Genomic DNA, 26785 nt, shown 5'->3' with positions numbered 1-26785 from the left:
TCTTAAGAAAACTCAGATTTGCCTCTTGGTCAGAAGTGTCCCACCGACCTCAAGTACCCAGCTTCATAGAAGAGAAGAGAGGAGGCCTCACAATCCAAATCCAGAGGGAAAGGACTATCTGGAGCATGACCCACTGGGCCTCCCTTACCTTAGAAACCAAGGGAAGGCCAGCGTTTGAGGAACCCACTGAGAAAACTGCCTGCCTCACAGTGGGACATCATTACGGTTTATACTGGTCGCTCATACATCATTTATTGAGGAAAGGGTTCCTGAGTAAGAAAGTTGTCTGATTTCTTTGTTTTTAAGAACAGAAGGAAAATAGGGTTTATGCTTTCAGGTTGCTAACTTGTTGTTTCTGCTGTGTTGAAAGTGGGGGATAGTGTCAGTTGGTTCATATGATTCTAAAATCTTACATTTTAAAATGTGCTAATGTTTATAGTGTTTAATACAGATCCATATTAAATACACGCACAGCTCACAGCTGTATGTATAAGACAAATATTATTTTGTGTAATTCTGAGTTGTTTTTCTAACTCATTTTACCACTTTGGAATTGGTTTCTTCGCTTTGAGTGTCTGTCAGTTTCTCTTTACATAGAGAAGAAAGAACTTTGTGGGTACAGAAACTAATTATATCACTGACAGTAAATAGTGAATGTTGAATATTACTTCCTTACCTAACAGGTTGATTCACTTGTGGCCCTTATATAGAAATGAAATTAAAAAATGAGAACACACAGAATACACAACTATATAGTTTACTTAAACCCAGAAAATAAAAGGAGATCATTATTCGTGCCATTTTGTCTCACAGTAATGTGTAACTTTCTGTAGCAATCATTTAACTTTAAAAGGAATGGTTGATCTTTTTGAAAGCCTTCATTGATGAGAGTTTGTTTCAGGTGGGATTTTGAATTATAGAACATTGGCCCCTCTTAACTTTCTCTTTGTGCTGCTACAGCAGTGCAAAGATGGACTTTAAGCTGATTCCCATGTGTCAGCCACTCCTGGTCTTGCACTCTTCCTTTATATAGGGTTCTTTTAGATTGCATAAGGGTGTGGCTATATTCTGATGTGCTCCAGCTATTCTGATTAGCAGTGCAGTACTTCAGGAGCTGTTATCCGCTGGCACAAGTTGAAGTAGCCCTGGGGTTATTCTAACTTGCTCCAGAAACTGTCTTAGTTCCTTGTAGCCTCCATGATTGGGGTTGTGGGAAATGAGTAGCAAGGTGGTAGAAAGCCACCTGCTCCCAGTCCTGGTAGCTGTTTTTCCAAAAGACTACAGGTTTTCAGGCATTTCAAGGGTCTGAGGGAAAATAATCAGGGCTTCTAAGGAGAAACCTCCTCTGATGGGCTTTCTTTTTCTTTTTCTTTTTCTTTTTCTCAATTGCTGTCTGAATGAGAAGAAAGGCAAATAAGAGCAGTCTCCCTGAGCGTATGTAGTAGGCATTGCTTTGGCCCTCTGTTTCCCACCTGTTTTAAGTGTTGAGCCCATTGAGCTCTGCTTGTTGCACTCCCAGCATCTTTCTGGCTCTTCCAGATTCTCCATTTGTGTGTGTGTGTGTGTGTGTGTGTGTGTGTGTGTGTGTGTGTGAGAGAGAGAGAAAGAGAAGGATATTGATGTTGCAACAGCTCACCAGGATAATGATGCACCTGAATGTATGCAAATCCATGAAAATTTGTTCAAGTACATGCAGATCTTTGTTGCACTGGTGTACCTGAGCATCTGGCTCTGTATCTGTTTTTTATCTTCCGCAGTTAGTCACAAGCTTATCATCCAGGTGCTTTTTTTTTTCTTTTAAATTTTAAGAGGCATATCTCTTGCGGATTTGCCTTGCCAGTGTTGGATGGCCACCCACAGTGTATTGGCTGTCTAGGAGAGGGACACATCCCACAAAAGTGTTCCCACTGACACAGTCTGGTAGCCAGAGCCAGAAAAGACCTGGACATTTGGCTAAAACTCCTTATGGAGCAATCACTGTGACCTGCATCAGACACAGGCCTAGACTCCCCTCCAATGAGGCTCTCGCTCTGCCAGGTAATCAGCTGATCCTCATTTCCCATGTCCGTGGAGGAGGAAGTGGTCTTTCTTGCTCAGATTAAAAGAAACAGGCTCCCTCCTCACACTTTGAGGCACAGCCTGCCAGAACACTGTCCCCTGCAAGATCAGTTTCCTCAATGTCATCTGACGGCACATAGCTCCAGTGCTCATCCATTTACCTCCGGTACTGGCATGAAGCAATGGTATAAAGACCTAATCGGGCAGACCTGCTCCCTCAGCACAATCTCTCAGCTCTGGAGACCGAGACAGGACGACTTCAGGAGTTATGGCACTGACAAAACTGCTGGCACCGCTGTCATTTTCAGCACTGATGAAGCCATTGGCACCGAGCAAGTTATTGGTGCTGGCAAAGTCATTGGTGCCAGAAAAGTCTCTTGTTTCACCTGCTAAATCAACACCATCTAGATCGATTGCAGCAGTGCCGATCTACTGGTAACTGTGGACATGGCTTGAGTTACTGAAATGAATAGGTCAGTTCATACGTCTTTGAGCTATTGTTTTATCTGTTCTGCAAACATAGGAAGACATCACTGCATTGGTTTGCACTTGGTTCATGCTTTCAAGATTGTTTTCACAATCTTTATCTATTAAGATTTATTTATTTATTTTTTAAATAGCAGCTGTGCTTCGTAGAAGAATCTGAGAGAGGTGCTGATACACTGTACTACTGTATCACAATCAAGTTTGAACCCTGTTTCTGTCTTACGTCATTGTTGATCTACAACTCATAGTCATGCCAGATTTGGCAGCATTCTACGGTGGTTTTGAATTACAGAAATAGGAGCTAGGATAAGGAAATGCAACTCACTTTCATTTATGACCAAAACACCATTAGCACTTTTTTCCAGAGATGAATAATTAATGTGTTAATTAATTGGATACCCTACATCTGAAATTCCTATCCTACTGCATTCCCACCATGCTTTCTACCTAGGCATGCACAGGAAGTGTGTTTTATCAATTTTGTTCTTCCCTTCAAACTGGTATTCAAAAAAGAATTAAAATCATATACAAGAGTATGCTAACCATCACCACATAATCACTTTTTCTGTGCATTCTTAATCACATTCCTCAATGTACTATGTATATAAATTGTAAGGACTTCAGGACAGGGACTTGTCTTCACATTTGATTCTACAGTTTGCTGCTATATCAATAATAATCATGCATGAAAATCTGTGATTGGATATACAGGCAATGCAAGATTTGAGATTTCTAATGTCCATAATTCGATTTTTTTTTGTTAGAATTTAATAAAACATCTTCCTGAACAAGAGCAGCTGAATACACTATCCAAATTCAAGAGTGAATATAATAATTTGTCTGAACCAGAGCAGTTTGGAATTGTGGTGAGTACCAGCCCATTGCTGCTATTTTTCACTTGTCTTACAATGTTGAAGTGTTGTCACCTTCTTCTTGTTCCTCATTATAACCAGAGGCTGAAGCTGGAGGAGAGAAGTGATGGTACTTTCTAGATAAATATCAACGGACATATCCATATTTCCATAAATTTCATTCATTACATCGTTCTTTGTCTCATGATTGAAATAAAGTAACTATTAATCATATAACTTTTCTACAGCAAAATCATTTACAATGGCAGTTTCTGTGTTGGAATTTTCATAGGTATCTAAAATACATTAACTCTATAGCTATTTTGGAACTTCCATGGTAGAAGTCATTCTGTAACGTGACAAAATGTAAAAAAAACATGATCAAATTTTTAGTTAAGGTTTCCACACCAACTTTCTGCTGTCAATTGACCATGTTTGTGCAAAAAATCCTTTTACATCATCGCACTAAACTACCTGTGTCTTTGGGCATATGTTTTACAGCATATTTTCTTGTAGTACAACTTTTTCTCACCTTTGCAAATCCCTAACGGGGTTGAGTGGGTCCCATCATTTTCCAAACATATAGTACAAAGAATATGGAGGGGTAAGTGAAAGGGTACAGGGGCAATAATGCTCATCTCTGTCATGATGAAACAAGGGTGGGTGATGTGGAGACCCATATTTGGAGATCATTGATCTTAATTCTCAAGACTTTTTATGATAGAATTCTGAAGTACTAGTTTTAAAATTAATTATTATTCATCACTTTTTTCTTTTTGCAAGTCACCCTAGTTATGACACTGGGTGCAAAACAAGTAACCTCTGAAGCGTTCCAGTCAGCTGGAACACTTCTGTTTCCCACTAAATGTCTGGATTTGAGCATACACCAGGATGAAGCGTTGATGGGAAGTGGGCTTTGTGGGAAGGACTAGTGGAGAATAAAAGTTGTGGTAAGAAGGGCATCACTGGTGTTTAGCAATAGATAGATGACTGGAATATGGTGAGCAACTTATGTAGCAATAGGAACAGTGCTACTAGAAGGAAGGCAAGCAGAAAGGGAGATTGGACCTGGAGATAGTGCTGGGTTCTCTACTCTTCTTCCTCCCTTCCCAGTCCTGTGCATAGATTCATCCTTTCATTTCTTTTATGGGGTTTGTTATTGCACAGACCCTGAGATTCTTCCTCCTTTCCACAGCAGACCAGGGAGAAATGATATGAGGAGAACTGAAAAGTAGACTCTACAGCAGGTGTTCTCAACCTTTTATTTGCTGAGGCCTCCCTCAACATACTATAAAAACTCCAGCACCCGGTGCAGGTGGGGGAGTGAGAACTCTTGGCTCCAGGGAAAGGGACCCTTGGGCATAGACATAGTTTGACTTCTATTTTGGGTGGGAAAGGGCTGGTGGGGCTCGGGTCAGCTCTGCATATCAGGGTCCGGGGAGGGAGCACCATCTCCACCCCCTGATTCACCTCAGCAGGCCACCCAGCTTATCTGGGTTGTGGGGGGCCGCAATCAAAAAATATAACTCAAAGTGGGGACTCGGCTCAAAAAGTTTGAAAATGGCTCAGGGTGTAGACGAGGGGAACTACGTGCTGTGTGCAGGCAGAGAGGTAGCTCAAGGGAGGGTTCCCCCCTGTGGTGGTTGCTCCTTGAGGGCTCTGCTGGCCTCAGAACTGGGTCACCCCAACCCGGGAAGCTCTTACCCGCTGCATGAGCAATCAGAGGGGGCTGGGAGCTGAGGCACTAGGTGCAGATGGGGGAATGCCGCAGCTGCCCGTTCAATGGTATCACCAGCCAGAGGAGCAACTGACCCGCACTCTCTGGCTCTGGCTTTCCACTACAACTTGGCCAGAGAGCTAATAGCAGAAAGGTCCTGCAATACAATCATGCCCAAGGGACTAGACAGTTATATATTGTTAAGCCAAGAACAGAACTGCTCTCAGAAAATAATGCAGACTATTTGCTGAGCCCTAGATACCAAAACTTCTTTTTATGAAACTGGTCAATGATTTAAGTTTCCTGGCTTCACAGATAAATGGGTTTCAACCCCTCATAAAGATTGGGCTATTATGCCGTGTACCAGAAAGCGGATTATTCCTTAGCAGTGTTGCTCATAGGAAAATTGAGGGAGTAAGTGGGAGAATTTGTGATTGCGGCACTTCCCATTTTTCCATTGCAGCTTATCCCTCTGCATCTGCTATCTGCTGGTTTCCAGAGATCCAACAGGATAAGGAATTCTGGATATCATTACCTAAGTGTGGTAGGTCGTGGAAGTCATGGTATTGTTTCTAACTTACTATTGGTAGATCAAAGATTTAATGATGCTGTTTGGGATTTCCTCTTGTTAGTTGTTAAGGATATCCTTAGCTCTTTGCATATAATTTGTTAGAGCACTTTAGAACAGATCAGGGCTGCAGGGAGGATTCTTTCTTCTCAGGTTACGAGTCTCCACTTTCTGGTACATTGAGTCAAGAGGCTTCCCTTCAAGTGCTGACTTCTCGGGTGCAAAAGTCCAAACCCTCACTTGTTCTAAAAGTCATTTTCTTTTCAAAACACCTTGTAACTCTGCTTCAGGAGAGGGGCATTATGCCTATAACAGTAGCCATTCTTTGTATCAGTAGAACCTGTAAGGTTTCATATTTGGAGAACTTGGATAATTGGAGCAAGGTCATGGGATCTACCCCTGCAAACAGGGATCAAGATTCTGGGAACACCATCTGAGAGTGTTGATACCCATCAAGCTAGGCAGAGATTCCCTGCCAGCATAAATACTTCATAAACTAGAATAATCCTTAGACTTGATCCTACAATCCAATTTGACACCTCTGAGAGCAGTTCTGTTCTTTGTTAAATGGTATATAACAATCTAGTCTCTTGGGCATGATTGTATTGCAGGACCTTTCTGCTACTAGCATCCCCAATGGCTCAGGACTTAAATCATCCAGATTCTAAGAATATAATGAAAGGTTAAGGTTTTTCTGCAAAGATAGAAAAAACAGCAAAATATAAAGAAAAGTTTCCTACTATGGGACTGACCAGGTCCATCTCTACCGTCTGGGGAAGTATACATGGTCTCCCTGTCAGCAAACAGATGACTTCTGGCTCCTTAAGAACAACTCCCCCTGGACAATGAACGAGAGCTGGGTGGCCAAGACTGGTGACAGTAGGACAAAGTGAAAGCTGAAGAATAACTCTGAATGTAAATGTGGAAAGTCTAGACAAACACTTGAATGCTGCCTAGTGCATTGCCTGTTGTCAACATCCTGTATTCCTCAATTTACTGTTAGAGATAATAGACAACACTAACTCTTGATTGTGGTTTTTGAGCAACAAAGTATGATGAGCAAAAGCACTGTGGTTCCCAGCTGAGAAGGCTCATCTAATAAACTCTCTTGATCTCATGTGTAGTCAGGCTGGCCCTTAACTCAGGCATCCAAACAGTTATTGCATATCTGAACTGATGATAGACCAAGAGTCCTGGTTTTTGGAGGGACATTTCTGCTACTTTGGATTGGGGGAAAAGTGCTTGCTTTCAGTAAAAATCCTGTGCACTTGAAACTGCAAGCCAACTGACTCAGCAGATCCACAGTGCTTCTGGAAGAATATTCCCTAGAGGAGGGACCCTCCCATGTAATGACGTCCCGACCCCCATTTGAGAACCCCTGTCCTAGAACTTCAGCACTTGCTAGAAATGGGTAATGCTATCTTACGTCCTGTTGGCCATACAGTGGGAGTTACGCTTAACCTATGTGTTCCCTCCTGAAATGTTCAAGTGGAAAGTGCCAAACAGGGCTGTTCAATGCAGAAATCTGAAATTCTTGCAGTTCCGGAGTGGGCCAAATGAGTTTGTTTTGTAGACCTCCTGTTCTTGTAAAACTAAATGACCCGCATCTTAATCTGGATTTCCTCCATCAGGGATTGATCATAAAAGGCCATGGTGACCTCAACAAAGAGGACTAACATCCTAATTGCCTTAGATTTCTTTGAGCAATGTTTGATGAGAGTTCAGCGCAGGCTTTCTGACAAAGCTAGAAAGTGTCAAGACCCAGCTAAATAAAACATGAGGTGAATTTAATTTATATTTTTTTTTTTTATATATAATATTACAGAATTTTCTCAGCAGTAGGAGAGCAGAAGGCTCCTCTTACTATTTTTATTAACGTTGTTTCTTGGTAGATGAAGCTATATGGTTGTTTTATGGGGAATCTTTTGTAGAATGGAGGAAGAGCACTACGACATCTATTTATTAAGGCAATTCAGGATGTAGCCTCTAGGACTAAACTGCTTGCTTGCGCATATATATCTATATCTATATCTTGTCTTATAGTTTAAGTATTTGATGTGTTGTAATAGGTTCATAAATTTATATTAGGGTTTGGCTGTAATGCAAGAGACCTACAGGCCATATCCTGTATGTTAAGCTAAGGCAAAGTTAGCATGTCTGTATTTAGACCTTTTACCCACCAAAGTAAAGTTGACCTATATCTTGTTAAACTAAATAGATGAGTATCCACGCATATGTCTAAGATCTTTTATCTAGACCAATAGACAATAGAAGAATGGCATAGGGGGTTTTTCAATGTGTACCCACAGACTTAACAGGTACACCACAAGAAAACGTATGTGCGTATATACGTATCATCAGTATGCACAAACATACTAGCTGATGAGCTAAGCATACCCTAACATTTTGTGGGTGAGGAATGAAATTTGGGCATAGGAGGAAGGATTTCTGGCACTTTTCCCTGTAAAAGAGGTAACTCACCTCGCTAGAGTTTTCCATTCTTATTCATTCTTTTCTACTCTATTTCTATTCCTCTTCCTCTTCTATTTTATTCCATCTATCTACTATGCCTACTACTATTAGTAGGCTATACTTGTTCTTCTTAAACTTTTAGTTTCAAGGAAACTAGGCTAAGCTTGGTTTCCCTAAGTTTTATTCTTAGTTTGTTCATTAGGTTTTGATTTTAAGTTTGTTACTCAAGTAAACCTGAAGCTAATTTTTGATAGCTCTTAGCATTAGATTTCTTCTAAACATTGCATCCCTCACTCAAGAATTGAGAAACCTGAACCACAAGGCTGGTCCTGTGTCTCTTTCCACTAGGTTATCAAGGAAGGGTGTGAGTATATTAACCAAAGCTTTGTAGCATATAATACTATATTATTATATGTATCTTTTGAATAGCAGTAATGCAATAGTAACTTTGTAACTCTTAGTATTTTATCATTTACTTACAATTATTGATTTTGAATAAAAAGTCTTTAAGGCTATAATCTGTCTCGGTGTGAGCGTCCTGTCATACCCCTTTATAAATTCTGTGGAGCCTGATCCAGGACAAGAACTTTTATCTTCTGATCAAACAAATTGGTGATCCTAAGACCCATGCTAATTAATATTAATTATTCATATTAATTAATTAAAATTAAATTGATAAATTATATTGATATTAGTACACCCTAAATCAGGCTACAAGAATTTAATTTGAAGACGTTTAACAGGGTAAACGAAAAGACATTATTTTAATTGTCAACTTTCTGTTTGGTTTACCTTGACATTTTTCATAGAATCATAGAAATGTAAAGCTGGAAGGGACCTCAAGAGGTCTTCTAGCCCATCTCCCTGTGCTAAAGCTGGATTAAGTACACCTACAACATCCCTGACAGATGTTTGTCTAACATGTCCGTAAAAACTTCCAATCATGGGGATTCTAGAACCTCCCTATGTAATCTGTTGCAGTGCTTCACAATCGTTGTTGTAATTAGAAAGTTTTTCTTTTTTTCCCTTGCTGCAAACTAAGATGAGGGCTACTGGTCCTACGTGTGACCCAGGGACCCCTTCATGTCAACAGCAAAGGACACAAGGAGTGCTTAGGGTTTTACAAACATCTCCTGGGTTGGATATATACATAATAGTTAACCAAAGGGTGGTATGTGAGCTATCTGCCAAGAGCCAGAATATCACTACTTGTCATAATCATAGAGAAATGTATGAATCGATAATATTTAAAGAGTCATGTATTTATACTGAAAATTATGTTCCTAAGTTCTTGGAGTTAAGGCAGGTCACAAGGAAGTGACATACCTCAGAAATGTTCCTTTCAGGGCAGGAATCAACTGACACGTATCTCCCTGTCTGACCATCTGTGTATTGCATATCATATGCCTCACAATATATCCCTATTTGCATACTGAGCCAGATGTAATTAAGAGATTGCAAAATTTGCAAGAGAAGAAATCTGCAGGAAGAAACAAACAACCGGAGGTGTTCTGTTTATCAATGAAAACAAAGGATTGTTCTGGCATCTCTTGGAGGGCAAAGGGATACATGGAATCCTTCACCAAGGAGTCAAAATGACAGCCTGCCTTTCTCTTGAAAGGGGGGGGGGTCACAGTGAGCCTGGCTGTATAGCGCTGCAGGGATTTTGGGTAAGCAATATTCTATAGGACGTCAGAGTATCTCGTTAATTAAGTCTAGGCTCTAGAATTTGTATTAACATTTTATTTTATATGTAACCATTTGTTTCCAATACTGCTACTTAGCACTCATCTTTATTGAATTTCATCCTGCTAATTTCAGATCAATTCTTCAGTTTAATAAAATCATTCCAAATTCTAATCCTGTCCATCAAAGTGATTGGAACCCCTACCTTCTTATTATCTGCAAGTTTTATAAACATCCTATCTACTCCATCATCCAAGTTGTGAATGAAAATACTGAATAGTAATGGACCCCAAGTGAGATCCCACTTGGGGTCCATGTCCTCCCTGTTTGACAGCAGAATATTGATAACTGAGTATATATTTTCAATCAGTTGTGCATCCAGCTTATGATGATTTATTCTAGACCACATTTCCCTAGTTTGCTTATGAGACTGTGTCCAAACTCTCATATATCATGTCTCCTGCTCCCCAGGTCTGCTAAATCAGCTACACTGTCAAATAAGGAAATTAGATTGATTTGACATCATTTGTCATCATTTGTTATTTACAAGTCCCCGCTGGCTGTTAATTTTCGCCTTACTATCCTGAACAAAATGATTGTTTAATAAGTCCATCAATGGCTATTAGCCCAAGTGGTCAGGGATACAACCCCATGCTCTGGGTGTCCCTAAATCCCTGACTGCTAGAAGTTGGGACTGAATAACGGGATGGATTATTCAATAAATTGCTCTGTTATGTTCATGCTTTCTGAAGCATCTGGTGCCAGGCACTTTTGGAAGATTGGATTCTAGGCTAGATGGATTTACCCAGTTTGGCTGTTCTTAAAAATTTGTACTCTTTTGGGGTATCTCAGTTAGGCTGTCTAATTCATAATTCTCCAAAATCTCCTTTTTTGACCTTTTAAAGATAGGTACTATGTATGCTCTTCTGTAGTCCTCTGAGACTTCACTCATTCTCTGAGTTATCAAAGGTAATTGCTAATGGTTCAAAGATTGCTTTGGCTAGTTCTTTAAATACTGAATTTCATCATGTCCTGCCAGCTTAAATACATCTAATTTACTAAATATTCTGTAACCAGTTGTTTCATTATTTTGGTCTGAGATCCTTCCACCTTGTTGTTAATTGTGTTAAAGTATCTGGTTACAATTAACCTTTTTAGTAAAGATTGAAGTAAAAAAGGCATCAAGCTTTTCAGCTGTCCTGTGTCCTCCATTATTTGCTCTCCTTCCCTATTAAGTAATGGACCTATACTTTCCTTTGTCTTTTTCTTATATCTTACTTTCTCTTCTTATTGCCTTTTATGTCCCTTGTTATTTGCAATTCATTTTGTACCTTTGCCTTTTGCCTTTCAGATTTTGTCCCTAGATGCTTATGTTGTTCTTTTGTACTCATGCTGAGCAAATTGTCCTTGTTTCTGCTTTTTTGTATTTTCAGGTCAGGTTTTAAGGTTGTTTCCCCTCCCCCCCCCCTTTTTTTTTCTTTTTAACTCATTGTGGCTGACTGATTCTGCAACAAAGTATTCTACATAAATGAAAAGAAGAAAGGTTTAAGATTGTTCATCTGCAATGTTCAAATAAACACAAAAATCCTGGCAGTCTAATATATAAATATTTTCACCTGAAGTTTAAATTTCCCATCATTTCATACTGTATGTGCACCTCTGGTCACGTCATAGTCTAGTTAGCAGGGATCTGAACTAACACTATAATTACTTCTCTTTTATAAATATGCAGAGAAAATAATGGGCAACCAACTGCAAGCACATTTGTGATCTTACATCTTTCATACAGTGAAAGGCGCTAAGTTGCTAAATATTTGTTTCATTTGAAAGGGAAAGTTTATGTAAAGTGAAGCAGATGTATTTAGAAAATAAATTTAAACCACAAATAAGTTGATCTCATCAATCTTTAATGTGGATCAGTGTCCAGATCACCAAGGTAGTATACATGTTTTTTTTTTTTTTTGTTTTTGACGAAAAGCCATTGTGCTTATAGAAAATGGATAGTTTAGGATTGTACTTCCTCCTTAATTTTGTAGAGTATAAAATGCTGGGATCTATTTATTCATTCTGAAACACAGGCTGTCATAGAAGAATAGTCTGTTTGGTATCCATGGTAGGCAGATGTTACTTTTCTTGATACCAGAATCCAACTTCTGTTACAAATCTGACACTTTTAAAACTGCCATGTTATCGTAATTGATTTCTTGGGATCTGAAATGCATGCTCAACTCTAGTTGGGTTTCATATCTGTGTAATTTCAGAAATAACTTTGGATTCATTTATCCAAAACAACAATACCACTGTCTTCCTTCTGAAGTAAGGAAGCTTAAGAGTCTATTATTATGATGCTCAAATCAAGTTTTTTGATATTCCAATTCTGAGAAGCAGTGCTCTATTTGATTTCATGTATGCACTATGATAATCCCAGTTTTCTCTTTCATACCCAACTATTGAGTTTTCCTCTGATCTGCAGACTTAGAGGCAGCATGAGACTTTTAAATGAGTGGGATAGGTCTTGGCTGTGTCTGTTTTGGAATACAGTCCATTTTGTTCTGCCATAAAGTGAACATGCTCAAAGTCCTTTGACTTCCTGATTTTTCCAAAAAACGTTCCAGGTTTTTCAGGTTTTTTCTATAGGTCACCCAAGTTTCACAACCATAGAGGAGAGTTGGGATTATCACCGCTTTATAAACTAAAAGTCTAGTGTGTGTTCTGATATTGCGATTGTTGAAAATTTGGCAAGACAGTCTGCCAAAGGCAAGCCTGGCTCAGCAGGTTCTGTGTTGAATCTCAACATCTATGGCTGCGGAGATAGGCCAAGTCTACCTTTTTCAGTTCTTCTTGATCAATGTAGATCTTCCTTGCTGGGTCTGATGATTGACCGGGAGCTGGCTGGTGGAGACCTTTAGTTTTGCTGATGTTCAGAGTTAGCTTTTTTTTTTTTTAAAAAACCCAGTGTTCATCTCTTCCAGATATGGTTACTGCCCTTTCTGATCTTTGTTTTGCTGAGGCATTTTCAAGGCCCAGGATAGCTTTTTCTGCTTCACAAACTTTTCCTCACGCTGAGGCCATATAAAGGCGGAGAGGTGTTGAACTGTAGGAGCAAAAGTGGCCATCCAACTCAGTCCAGTTTCAGCCCTTTGTGTAGGCATTTAATGGCTGCCTTTGCCAGAAAGGAGTGTTCTCTCCCTTTGTGATTGAGTAAAGGCAACAGCGAATTTATGTTAAGGATGGCTTTTTTCTTACCTGGGATCCTTCTAACTGGCCATTGAGGAGTTCAGCTTTTCGACCTCTACTTGTCTGTGTCTAAGAATCCAGATAAGGCTCCCTTGATTCAAGCTAGGCTATCTGATGGGATTCTCTGTGTCATAACCATACAGCTCAGGGTAGCCTAGAATTCCTCCTTACTTGTAAGGGGTTAAGAAGCTCAAATAACCTGGTTGGCACCTGACCAAAAAGACTAATGGGGAAACAAGATGCTCTCAAATCTGGGCGGGCGGGGGGGGGGGAGGGAGGGAGGCTTTGTTTTGTGTTTGTGTTCGTTTGCTCTTGGGACTAAGAGGGACCGGATATCAATCCATGTCCCTCAAACCACTCTGAACCAGTCTCTCACATTACAGAAATTTTAAGTACAGCCAGGCAAGGCATATTAGTTTTTGTTTTCTCAGGTTGTGAATTTTCCCTTTGCTGGAGGGAGGTTTATCCCTGTTTTGTTGTAACTTTGAAACTAAGGCTAGAGGGGATTCCTCTGTGTGTTGTGCATCTTTTGTTATCCTGTAAAGTTACCCTCCAACCTGATTTTACAGAAGAGATTTTTACCGTTTCTTTTTTAAAATAAAATTCTTCTTTTAAGAACTGATAATTTTTTTCCCCAGCATCCAAAGATCCGGGGATTTGGGTCTGTTTTTACTTTGTAACCAATTGGTTAGGATATTATTCTCAAACCTCCCCAGGAAAGGGAGTGTAAAGGCTTGGGGGGATATTTTGGGGGAACAGGAACTCCAAGTGGTCCTTTCCCTGATTCTTTATCTAAATCACTTGGTGGTGGAAGCATACTGTTCAAGGACAAGGTGGAATTTGTGCCTCTGGGATCCAAAAAACCGAAGTTCAATGCCAGATTGCCAAGTTCAATCACTCAGGTTCCTTCATTTGGCCTATAGCAAAAGCCACACTGAGTTGATCATACTCAAGTATAGGGGGTGGGTATATGGTGTACCACACATCCAAAGTTAAACAGAAAACCTCTTTCTTTACGTACATTTACATATTACATTGAATTTACTGTAAATTTGATTGAATTTACTGTAACTTGCGTCCCATGTTTTGGGACTGGCTTGTTTACTTTGTAGGAACTAATGCTAACATAGCATGCTGTGTCCATGCATTGTCCACTCTCAACCTGTTCTTTATCTCATCTTTATAGTCCTAACTTATTCTGTCCATTGTCCCTAGCACCACGGTATTCTTGTTTGTTTTAGATAGCACAGACACCCTGACTCCAATATACTGCTTGTTAAGGCCCTGTTTACAACTTAACCTTCCTTTGACTTTCCCAATCTAGCCCACTAAGAAACGAAGCAGGTTTACTCCTGGGGGAATTCTGCACCACTATGCAAGCGCAGAATTAATGCCCCCCCACAGATTTCATAGAATCATAGAATCATAGAATATCAGGGTTGGAAGGGACCCCAGAAGGTCATCTAGTCCAACCCCCTGCTCAAAGCAGGACCAAGTCCCAGTTAAATCATCCCAGCTAGGGCTTTGTCAAGCCTGACCTTAAAAACCTCTAAGGAAGGAGATTCTACCACCTCCCTAGGTAACGCATTCCAGTGTTTCACCACCCTCTTAGTGAAAAAGTTTTTCCTAATATCCAATCTAAACCTCCCCCATTGCAACTTGAGACCATTACTCCTCGTTCTGTCATCTGCTACCATTGAGAACAGTCTAGAGCCATCCTCTTTGAAACCCCCTTTCAGGTAGTTGAAAGCAGCTATCAAATCCCCCCTCATTCTTCTCTTCTGCAGACTAAACAATCCCAGCTCCCTCAGCCTCTCCTCATAAGTCATGTGCTCTAGACCCCTAATCATTTTCGTTGCCCTTCGTTGTACTCTTTCCAATTTATCCACATCCTTCCTGTAGTGTGGGGCCCAAAACTGGACACAGTACTCCAGATGAGGCCTCACCAGTGTCGAATAGAGGGGAACGATCACGTCCCTCGATCTGCTCGCTATGCCCCTACTTATACATCCCAAAATGCCATTGGCCTTCTTGGCAACAAGGGCACACTGCTGACTCATATCCAGCTTCTCGTCCACTGTCACCCCTAGGTCCTTTTCCGCAGAACTGCTGCCGAGCCATTCGGTCCCTAGTCTGTAGCGGTGCATTGGATTCTTCCATCCTAAGTGCAGGACCCTGCATTTATCCTTATTGAACCTCATTAGATTTCTTTTGGCCCAATCCTCCAATTTGTCTAGGTCCTTCTGTATCCTATCCCTCCCCTCCAGCGTATCTACCACTCCTCCCAGTTTAGTATCATCCGCAAATTTGCTGAGAGTGCAATCCACACCATCCTCCAGATCATTTATGAAGATATTGAACAAAACGGGCCCCAGGACCGACCCCTGGGGCACTCCACTTGACACCGGCTGCCAACTAGACATGGAGCCATTGATCACTACCCGTTGAGCCCGACAATCTAGCCAGCTTTCTACCCACCTTATAGTGCATTCATCCAGCCCATACTTCCTTAACTTGCTGACAAGAATGCTGTGGGAGACCGTGTCAAAAGCTTTGCTAAAGTCAAGAAACAATACATCCACTGCTTTCCCTTCATCCACAGAACCAGTAATCTCATCATAAAAGGCGATTAGATTAGTCAGGCATGACCTTCCCTTGGTGAATCCATGCTGACTGTTCCTGATCACTTTCCTCTCCTCTAAGTGCTTCAGGATTGATTCTTTGAGGACCTGCTCCATGATTTTTCCAGGGACTGAGGTGAGGCTGACCGGCCTGTAGTTCCCAGGATCCTCCTTCTTCCCTTTTTTAAAGATGGGCACTACATTAGCCTTTTTCCAGACATCCGGGACTTCCCCCGTTCGCCACGAGTTTTCAAAGATAATGGCCAAGGGCTCTGCAATCACAGCCGCCAATTCCTTCAGCACTCTCGGATGCAATTCGTCCGGCCCCATGGACTTGTGCACGTCCAGCTTTTCTAAATAGTCCCTAACCACCTCTATCTCTACAGAGGGCTGGCCATCTCTTCCCCATTTTGTGTTGCCCAGCACAGCAGTCTGGGAGCTGACCTTGTTAGTGAAAACAGAGGCAAAAAAAGCATTGAGTACATTAGCTTTTTCCACATCCTCTGTCACTAGCTTGCCTCCCTCATTCAGTAAGGGGCCCACACTTTCCTTGGCTTTCTTCTTGTTGCCAACATACCTGAAGAAACCCTTCTTGTTACTCTTGACATCTCTTGCTAGCTGCAGCTCCAGGTGCGATTTGGCCCTCCTGATATCTTTCCTACATGCCCGAGCAATATTTTTATACTCTTCCCTGGTCATATGTCCAAGCTTCCACTTCTTGTAAGCTTCTTTTTTATGTTTAAGATCCGCTAGGATTTCACCATTAAGCCAAGCTGGTCGCCTGCCATATTTACTATTCTTTCGACTCATCGGGATGGTTTGTCCCTGTAACCTCAACAGGGATTCCTTGAAATACAGCCAGCTCTCCTGGACTCCCTTCCCTTTCATGTTAGTCCCCCAGGGGATCCTGGCCATCTGTTCCCTGAGGGAGTCAAAGTCTGCTTTCCTGAAGTCCAGGGTCCGTATCCTGCTGCTTACCTTTCTTCCCTGCGTCAGGATCCTGAACTCAACCAACTCATGGTCACTGCCTCCCAGATTCCCATCCACTTTTGCTTCCCCCACTAATTCTACCCGGTTTGTGAGCAGCAGGTCAAGAAAAGCGCTCCCCCTAGTTGGCTCCCCTAGCACTTGCACCAGGAAATTGTCCCCTACGCTTTCCAAAAACGTCCTGGATTGTCTATGCACCGCTGTATTGCTCTCCCAGCAGATATCAGGAAAATTAAAGTCACCCATGAGAATCAGGGCATGCGATCTAGTAGCTTCCGTGAGTTGCCGGAAGAAAGCCTCATCCACCTCATCCCCCTGGTCCGGTGGTCTATAGCAGACTCCCACCATGACATCACTCTTGTTGCACACACTTCTAAACTTAATCCAGAGACATTCAGGTTTTTCCACAGTTTCGTACCGGAGCTCTGAGCAGTCATACTGCTCCCTTACATACAGTGCTACTCCCCCACCTTTTCTGCCCTGCCTGATTTTACTCTTTCCACCCGGAAAAATAGATTCACACGCTCCCCCTTAGCAGTGTGAGGGGAGGGGTCACTGTAGGGGGGCTGCCCCCATCTGTCTACCCCCTGAATCTGGACCACCCCCAGCTGAGCCCCTCCCCCCCCATGAACAACTGCTTTGCAGAGTCTCTGCACCTGGACCCCCACCCTGCTTAGCCCCAACCAGCTACACGTGGACCCCCACCCCAGGAAGCTGAGTTAATCTCAGATTGTTTGGAAGCTAATTGATATTGCTACACAGACTGACAAACAATAGCATGATATTGGTCTTAGTTTCCTTTCCTGAACAATTTTTCAAAAGGATAAAATTAATTTAGAAAAATGTTTAATTATTTTTGGAATGTATTACAAAAAGTATGGAAAAAGAAACTATAACATATAAAAGTACTAAACATCTATTGGGTGATTTCATTATAGCTTGAAGAGTTTCAGAGTAGCAGCCGTGTTAGTCTGTATTCGCAAAAAGAAAAGGAGTACTTGTGGCACCTTAGAGACTAACAAATTTGTTAGTCTCTAAGGTGCCACAAGTACTCATTTTCTATTATAGCTTGAAGTATCATTAGAGTCTATTTTGGGGAGAATTGACTATTTAAAGCTTTTTCTTGAAGAAAATTTTACCAATATTAGCAGAGATATTCTGTTGACAGTAATGAGAGAATAAATGTAAATTTCTGAGGATAAATAATTTGGGAACTGTAATAAACATTTTTTTAGTTGCTGTTGCATATATCAGTTCTTCAGGCTGCTTGTTCTTCAAAAGAATTTATTTAGAGGAAAAAAGAATAGTGTAAGGAAATCTATTTTACCCCCCACATTGTCTAGAAAAGTCTTCCTCTAGAAAAGGACTACACATGAAAAATGGCAAGTGATTGCTTTGGCAAATCTGGAATTGGAGAGTGGAGGGATGGTCAAAATCAGACTTACAATGGAAAGTTGACATCTTTAACTATTAAGACAGTCTGAATTTTGGAAAAGTTTTTATCTTCCAAATTTACCACCATCTGAGGCAAAATTAATATTCTTTATCATACAACATTTCTATTATAAATATTTCTTCATCAAATGGCATTACACTATATAATTAGAGGTTTTAAAATTATTCCCACATCTTTTAAAACTTCCTATGCTATATTTTCTTCCAGATTTGAGCCTTAACAGGCTGAGAAATGTATGCACCAAAACTTAAAATTGTATATATGTAATGTGTTGATATTAACATACTGATCATGAACACTAACAACTTAAAATGTTCTACTTGGGAATGAATCTTTGTAAAAGTGCCGTTTGGATTCATATTTATTGCCAATGGTTTCCATATCAAGATATTTTTATTTGCTTAGTGCCAACAATATCCTGGATATTTAACAGTATATAGCAATGCCTGCCATGACCAGTTTACAATCTAAACATTTTTACACAGATGACTGTTGTAATTACCAGCAAACTCGGCATGGTGTCTTAAATTCAAACTATTCTTGCTGCCATAGGTATCACCAGTAATAAAGATTTTATGCATCAAATGCTGCCCTTATTTACACCAGCGCTGCCCTATTGTCCTCAAATACCCTTTCTGCAACACTACTGCATTTGGTACCTTTGCACAGGTATACTTGAGAATATAATTTAAAGACAATGAAACTGCAGAGGATGTTCTGTAAAAGGAACTTTAACAATTTTGTTGATGAATTGTCAGAATAGATTGCAGTTCACTGTTTCAAATCCAACGTAGCACTGGAATTTTGACAATAGTATTTACCATATACAACTTTGAAATAAATTGGTAGCAAAACCTCATGACTGATTGTGTCAAAGACCACTTACTGTAGAATACCAAGGATATTGTTGGCATTAAATAACCACTTTAGTATAGATGTTTTCACTTTGTCAGTTATCATATGATGTATCAGTTTCACTAGACCCCCTCCCATACCACAGCATTGGAAAGCACTAGCATATTGATAGAGATCAAGTGGTGCCTGGATATGGCTCAACTACACTTTCTAAATCAATTTACAGAAAAGCCTGGAGGAAGGGGGATAGTTAGTGCCATTGTGAGTAATAAGTAGACTTTTGCCTGCTTCCAGGTGATTGGTAGATTTTTCTCTCTGAAAAAGTAATGCATGAAAAGTAATGAAGCCAGTAGTGCGTCTAGGTACTCTTCACTAGCTTTTGTTTGCCAAGTTGGGCAACAGGTACATTTTGTGTGTATTGACCAAGGTGTCCTTCTGTGTCCATGATGGGGAAGAATTCTGCTAAGGCAGATGGTGGCGAAATCACCACTTTTGAATTGGACGTTTTTTGCAGGATTGACAAGTCTTAAATTTGATTAATCTTTTCAGTGAAGTAGGATGAAAACTCTTTGCAGCAGAATAAGTGAAGGTAGTCCCTGTGATTAAGCCATCCCACTAAGCAAAAAAAAAAAAAGATTGCTTTGGTTTTTGTAGTCATGGAGTAGAATTGCATGAACTTACTGTGTCCCTGCTTGTTGGAGTCGCTATGTATTTTTGTCACCTTTTTTTTTAATCTTGTGCCCATACACTTAATCTGATGTTAGCTGGTGAACGACTGGGGTAATATCAACTGGTATATACATACATTGGAGGAAAACTGTTGTGTTGTATTTGCATGCACGTTTGAGCATGGAAATAAGGAGAGGTTAATTAAGTTGATTTTAGTGGCCTCCTTCAGATCCCTGGGAGGTTCTTCATTCAGTGAGGTCCCCATCATCTGTACAGTCCAGGGCTAGATCACCTGTTCCTGCTGTTCTTTCTCCACCTGGGCTTCTTGTGCTACAGACACCAAGTGAAGGGGCTCATTCTGACCTGGTTCAACCTGAATTCTTCATAAAATTTAATTTATCAGATATCCCATCCCAGTGATTCCACTTTCTTCTTGACCTGGTGATGTTCTGGTTCCCCAGTCCGCATCTCTGGTATCAGAGGGTTTAAAATCATATCAAGATAACCTGAGATGAATGACATCATCATGGGGCATTCATGCTGACTTTATTCAGGAGAACACCCATAAATTAGTGGATATTTTTCAATCCTCAGCTCCTGGGAGAGTTGCTTTCCCTATAAATGAGCCTGCCAAATCTCTGTGCAATACACTAGCCTCTGTAATACCCATGGTTAAGTGTGCTGATAGGAGAGATTATGTCCCCATGCAAGATTTCAAGTGTTTTTTTTCTCGAATCCACCTACTAATTCCCTCGTTGTGACTGCTGCAAATGAGAGAGTTTGTCAGGGGAGGTATAAATCTACTCCTAAAGACAAAAGCTCTAAAATCTATGGGGAGAAATTCATCCTCCTCATTACAAATGCACATTGCCAATCAGCAGGCATTATTGTCTAAATATTAGTTTGTGAGTTGGGGCACGATGTCTAAATTTACGGATAAGTTATCAGAATCTTCAAGGGAGAAGTTGAAGGCAGAAGGCTAGTTAGTGAGCAAGACATCTTTCAGTCTGCACTGGGTGTGGTGGTCTAGTCTTCATCTAGACTTATAGTTTCAGCTATGACAATGAGAGGCATCATGGCTACAGAACTCCAGGATAGCTCTTGAAGTTCAGCAGGCCATGGATGAAATTTTGCTTTCTTTTAAGAACTCCTGGGCTACTTTATGGTCCTTGTGGGGTTTGCACCCAGGAGACAAGGAGATGTCATTTTGAGGAGCATGAACAACACCAGCAATATTGCTCTCAGCGATACTTTCTCCAGTTGTCCTACTCTATTAGGCAGCAGGACTTCCCTAGAAAGGGATGTAAATCACAGAGGAGAAGATCTGGCTCTAGTTTTACTCAACCAGCCCATCCTCCTCCACCTTCAGGGAGCCTAATTGACTTTCATATAGAGAGTTGTAAACTCGGTTGTAAACATTTCAATTCTCTCCCCTCATTTCAGGGATAGGCTGTCTCACTTCTGCCGTAATTGGGAAACAATAACTATGGACAGATGGGTCCTAAGCATTGTAGGATTGGGTTACACCATACAATTTCTGCCCATCCCTGCTTCCCTGCTCCCCCCCGCCCCCACGGTCCCTTTTCAGGTACCCCTCTCATGAGCTACTGCTTATTCAGCAGGTCCAGACTTTGCGTGCTCTGGGAGCTGTAAAGGAAGTTTCTTTTCTTCATGGGGGAAAGAGATTCTATTCTCTGTACTTCCTGATCCCCAAGTCCAAGGGAGGGGTGAGACCTATCCTCAATCTCCATTGTCTCAAGAAATACATCAAATATATCAGACTCTGCATGTATGCCCTGGCTACTATTCTTCCCACATTGAATTGCAATTACTAGTTTGTTGCTCTTGATCTACAGAACACCTATTTCAATTAGTTGGTTTTCCCAGGCCATGGGAAGTTTCTGAAATTCCTTGTCACTGATCAACACTATCAGTACATGGTTTGCCTTTTTGGACTGTCATCAGCTCCATGCATCTTTACCAAATGCATGATGGTGGTAGTGGCCTATCTCAGAAGGAAGGGAATTCATGTCTCCCCATATCTAGACAATTGGCTAATGAGAGGCAGATCTGAGGAACAAGTCCTCAGTCATGTCCTGTTCAAGATGGACCTCTTCAACCAACTGAGGTTGATTCTGAATAAAGCAAAGTTAACACTGACGCCAACTCAAAAAATTGAGTTCACTGAAGTCCTACTAGACTCTATGAATTTGCGGGCCTTTCTTCTGCACAAGTAATTCCAGGCAATTTGACGCCTTTGTCTGGCTCTCCGATCTCATCCTTTGAGCACAATTCCTGTAAACCTGAAGTTACTAGGGCATATGGCCCCACACAGTTATTTGGTTCAGCATATGAGATTGCATCTTTATCATCTTCAGTCATGGTTGAAGTTGGTTTATTGCTTGATCTGTCAGTCATTGGACAGACTTGTCTGAGTTCCTCCAGAGATACTGAACTCTCTACAGTGGTTGGGAAGAACAAGAAAGTGTGTGCCAGGGTGTTACCTTTGCCTTTCCTCTGCCAACCAGAGCAGTAGTCACCAATGCCTGCCTCCACTATAGGTTGTGGAGTGCATTTAGGAACGTTAGATGTTCAAGGTTTGTGGTCACAGATGGAAGTGTAGTGCCATAGCAATGTACTAGAGCTTCAAGTCATTTACAATGTGTGTTGTGCCTTCTAAGATCAGTTCTGGGGAATAGCAGTCCACATACTCACCAACAATAGCACTGAAATGTATTATGTGAACAAGCAGGGAGGAGTTCACGCCAACCAGCTGTGTCAACTATTGCAACAAAGGACAAGAAGAGGTGTGGTCAAGTTTTGTTCCTGGGTGTGACTCAGCTCAGGTTCTCTAACGGATGCCTTTCACCTGAACTGTGGAACGGATCTAATATTTGCTTTTCCCCCTATTCTGTTCATTTCACAGGCTATCCTCAAACTGAAATGGGACCATGCTAATCTAATGCTACTTGTGCCAACTTGCCCAAGACAGTGTTAATTCTCTGACCTTCTCATCCTGTTTGACCTCCTAAATCTCTTCCTCTCTTTCCTGGCCTGCTGTCTCAGCATTTTGGTCAGGGTGGAACTTTGGTGCTGAGGAATCTATACCTCATTGCCTGGATGGTAAATGTCTAGATGAGGAGGAAGGGCAGTGCTTGGAAGCAGTTCAGAGGATCCTGCTTAATTGTAGAAAAACATCAATTTGCTCTATTTAGTGTTTAGGACATTTTGGTTTGTTGCATTTGAAGTCCTTGGGTCTGGCTCTTTCAGCTCATTGAGGGTTTGCTTGGCAGCAGTCCTGGTGTTTCATCTTCTGATCCAAGGAGAGTTTATTTTCTCCAACTCCATGGAAGTGAGATTTCTGAAAGGTATTGTCTGATAGTTTCTACTTGTGAATGAAACTGTCCCATTGTGGGATAATAATACCGTACTGGCCGCCCTCATGTGTCTTCCATTTGAGCCGATAGCTACCTGTTCATTGTCTCTCCTCTCCCAAAAGGCAACCTTTTTTGTGGTTGTAACATCCACAAGAAGAGTCATCAAATTAGCCTTAATGATAGAATCTTCATCTGCTCAGTTCTTCAAAGAAAAAGTGTCTTTAAGACCATATCCAAAGGTTTTGTCCAAAGTGGTTTCACCGTTTCATCTTAAGCCAGTTATTTAATTGCTGTATTCTTTCCTAAGCTGCACTCAAATGCGGACAAGCAGCATCTCTGTACGTTAGATGTGAGTTAGTGCTTGGTGTTCTATCTGGAAAGATCTACACCATTTTGTTCAGTACCTTGACTACTATGCCGATCAGATGAAAGGTCAGCCACTCTCCTCACAGATGGTTTCCAGGTGATTATATCTCCTGTATGGAGTAGCTCAGACTACGACCCCACAGATATTTCGGGCTCATTAAATGAAAGCACCTGTGATATCAGTCACATTTCTCAGTGATGTTTCAATATTGGATATATGCAGGGCTGTTACACGGTCTTCCATGCATATTTTTACCAAACACTATGCTTTTACCTTTTCGGGAAGGGAGTTCTGCAAGTCATTGTTTAAGTAGTCTCCAAGCCCCACCACCTACCGGAACTGTTTGAGAGTCACCTGAGTGGAATACATACCTGCAACCACTTGAAGGAGAAAAGACAGTTCCTCACCTGTTCTGTAATGGTTCTTCTTTGAGATGTGGGTGCAGTCATGTATTACATGACCAGCCTCCAACCCTCTGCACCAGCCTTGAATTGCAGTACGAATGAACAGATTGGGGGTTGAGAGGTGGGTTACTAGGGCCAGAGGGCATGAGCACTACCATGATGAGTGCTGCTAAGCCAGGTTCTCTGGTTTCAGTGTGCAGGATGTGTGCATGTCTGAGTGGACTACATATCCACATGCACATCTCAAAGAACAGCAGTTACAATACAGGTAAGGAATGGTCTTTACCTTGGCTCAATTTTCCAATATACTCTTCTGAGAAACCCTTTGCTGGGAGTGATTCAATCTTGGACTTCTGCTTTCTATCTCTGCTGTTTTGTCCATCAGCTTGTTAATAGATCTGTTTTAAAATGAGAGGTGTTCTCAGGGAAGCGTACACAATCTTTCACATTTGTCTGTTTCTTATTCATTTTTTGAAAACTGTAAGATTTTTCAGTTTCAGATTAGTCACTTTTTTTGGTCTTTGGGTGTAAAATGTCCATTGGATTTCTGATTCCCTTCATATAAGCTCTTGAATTTCCATTAAACTAATCTGCTTCCACTTCTTTGGTTTACTCTGCTTGGGCAGTAAGCTCAGATTTTCCAGTTCATTTCTATAGGAACTTTTGTTCATCCAAATATGCATCATCTTAGTATATTTGCCACTTTTTCCCTGAAGAAAAAGGCATTAAGCTTCTTGAAATGAGTGGGAGCAGAGCTCAATAAAACATGAATGTAGTATATAACTCTTGAGTTCATCTTTTAGGTTGCTGCCCTCTTAAGGCATGTTATTTTGAGTATTTAGTGGGTTAAACCCTTAGAATTTCTGTATTTATTTGTTTTGATCTTGTGCTTAAAAGCAAAAGACCAAAAAATGTTATGTGCCTTCTAAGCAGTCGCTAAACAGATAATGACTGCTTTTGTGGTTCATAAAACTTTTATAGTTCTTTACATTTTTTTCCTGGATTTACTTTCATAATTAAAGATCTGTTACCCTAAAAGAAACAGAGAGGACACTTACTAAGATTACTGTCGTGATATGACAGCTACAATATTATATGTCTAGCTTCATTTTGTGTTAATCAACTTCTGTTTATAGCCTTATAGACATAGAGGGTACAGTAATAAACATTTCAGGTTCCATTTCAGGTTGTTAGTTGTTGTTTGTGATTGTTTTGTGACTGTTTAAATTGCTTTTGTGCAATTATTTCTGCAATTATCCTCTTAACTCATTTTATCCTTTTATGTTAGCTATTCTTATTGCAGTCAATATAGTGTTAATCTTGTATTACTCTTATCTTCCATTGCAGACTTTTGGCTTTTCTGGAGATAAAATACTTTTTCTTTTATGTTTTGTCCTTCACTTGCTCCATCCTGCTGTCTTGCAAATTAGATATTATCAGATACTGGTTTTTTTTCCTGTGTACATCCTTGAAGTGTTCTATACATGCTGTTAAATCTGTTCATTTTATTGTATATTCTAGTTTAGCTCTGTGATGTTGCTTTTGAGCTGAAGTTGTGTTGAATGCTGTATTGTGTTGCTCAAATATTTGGCAAAGTGTATTTATGATTCCTAAAATCTAGATCAGTTGAATCTTTGATTACTATATTTAGTACTTTGCATTTCATTGACTTACTGAGATTTATTTTTCCTAAGTTAATATCTTAACTTTTTTCTTTTATATTGAATTAGTTATGCCCAGTCTTTGAGTCATGTCTGCTGTAAAACCTATTACTAGCCACCACAAGGACTGATTATTGTACTGCTTTTTAAAGCAGGTAGCCACATAATGTCATGCAATTCTAACATGAGAGAACTCTGGAAAGGACTAAGGTTTTACTGACCGTCAGTGCAGCTGATCTTGATTAGCATGAAATTGTTAGGAGAGGTTTTAATGTTAAACCTATCTCCAGATCACACTGTATTTGTTTTGCTATATTAGCATTTTGCTATATTAGCATTTAGCATTTTATATTAGCATAGGAAGATGTTCCAATTATCCTATTGTGACTTGAAACCAGTTTTGCTGAAGAACTTGAAGAAAAAGTTTAACATGCACATGAGAGCCCATTATTAGTTCTTGATATTATGTATCAATAGTAGTGTAAAATTTCAGTCATTTGCATGTATTTTCTTCTTTATGTTGAAAACCAAATAATCTTGCTCAAATAGATAATGCTTAAAAACACCAGATGATTAGTTCAGTAATATAAATCTCATTTATTTTCAAATATGTAAATTTGATATTTACATATTTATTGCTGATTGGATTTGTTGAGTGATATTTACATTTTATAGCACAGCCTACTTAGTTGGCTTCGTTTGAAAAGGAAAGCACAAAGCATTTGCTGTAGGCCGGGGCTCTCAAATGTCATTGTGTTGCGACCCCCTTCTGACAACAAAAATTACTACATGACCTAAGGACAGGGGACAAAAGCCTGAGCCCACCCGAGACCAATTGCCCCGGGTGGGAAGGCCCAAGCCCAAGCTTCCCCTGGATGGGGAAGGGGTCAAAGCTGGAACCCAAAGGCTTCAGCCCAGCCAAAGGGCCTGTAACCTGAGCTCCACTACCCAGGGCTGAATCCCTTCTGCTTGGGCTTTGGCCCCAAGCCCCTGCAGGTCTAAACTATCCCTGGCGACTCCATTAAAATGGGGTCACGACCCACTTTGGGGTCCCGACTCTTGAGAACCACTGCTATAGGCAATTTTGGACTTGTCATAACTCAATCTTCTTTCAAGGTTTATGTTTTAGTGTTTCAACTAGTGCTTTAGATGTCTTATCTATCTATCTATCTATCTATATATATAGATAGATAGATATAGATATAATTTCTGCTTTCTGGCTATAACAGTCATGTTTTTGTAAGAGTCTTTTAAATAACTGATAGAAAATGGAGTTCTTTGCTGGTGACGCCTGGATGGTGGGGCACATTTAG

At 40.6% G+C, this 26785-nt stretch overlaps 1 protein-coding gene across 3 annotated transcripts in view; it reads left to right on the top strand.

Moving 5' to 3' along the window:
- DIAPH3 (diaphanous related formin 3) overlaps window positions 1–26785 on the top strand; it is a 504954-nt gene that overhangs the window by 244882 nt on the left and 233287 nt on the right. For all 3 annotated transcript variants that reach the window (XM_043504572.1, XM_038385982.2, XM_043504573.1), the window contains one exon: window positions 3309–3410. In XM_043504572.1, coding sequence (XP_043360507.1) covers window positions 3309–3410 — 102 coding nt within the window. The remainder of the gene's footprint in view (window positions 1–3308; window positions 3411–26785) is intronic.

The sequence above is a fragment of the Dermochelys coriacea genome, chromosome 1, assembly GCF_009764565.3.
Source record: "Dermochelys coriacea isolate rDerCor1 chromosome 1, rDerCor1.pri.v4, whole genome shotgun sequence".
Classification (NCBI taxonomy): Eukaryota; Metazoa; Chordata; order Testudines; family Dermochelyidae; genus Dermochelys; species Dermochelys coriacea.
Note: the sequence above shows the minus strand (reverse complement) of the source record. Positions and strands in the feature narration are given on the sequence as shown.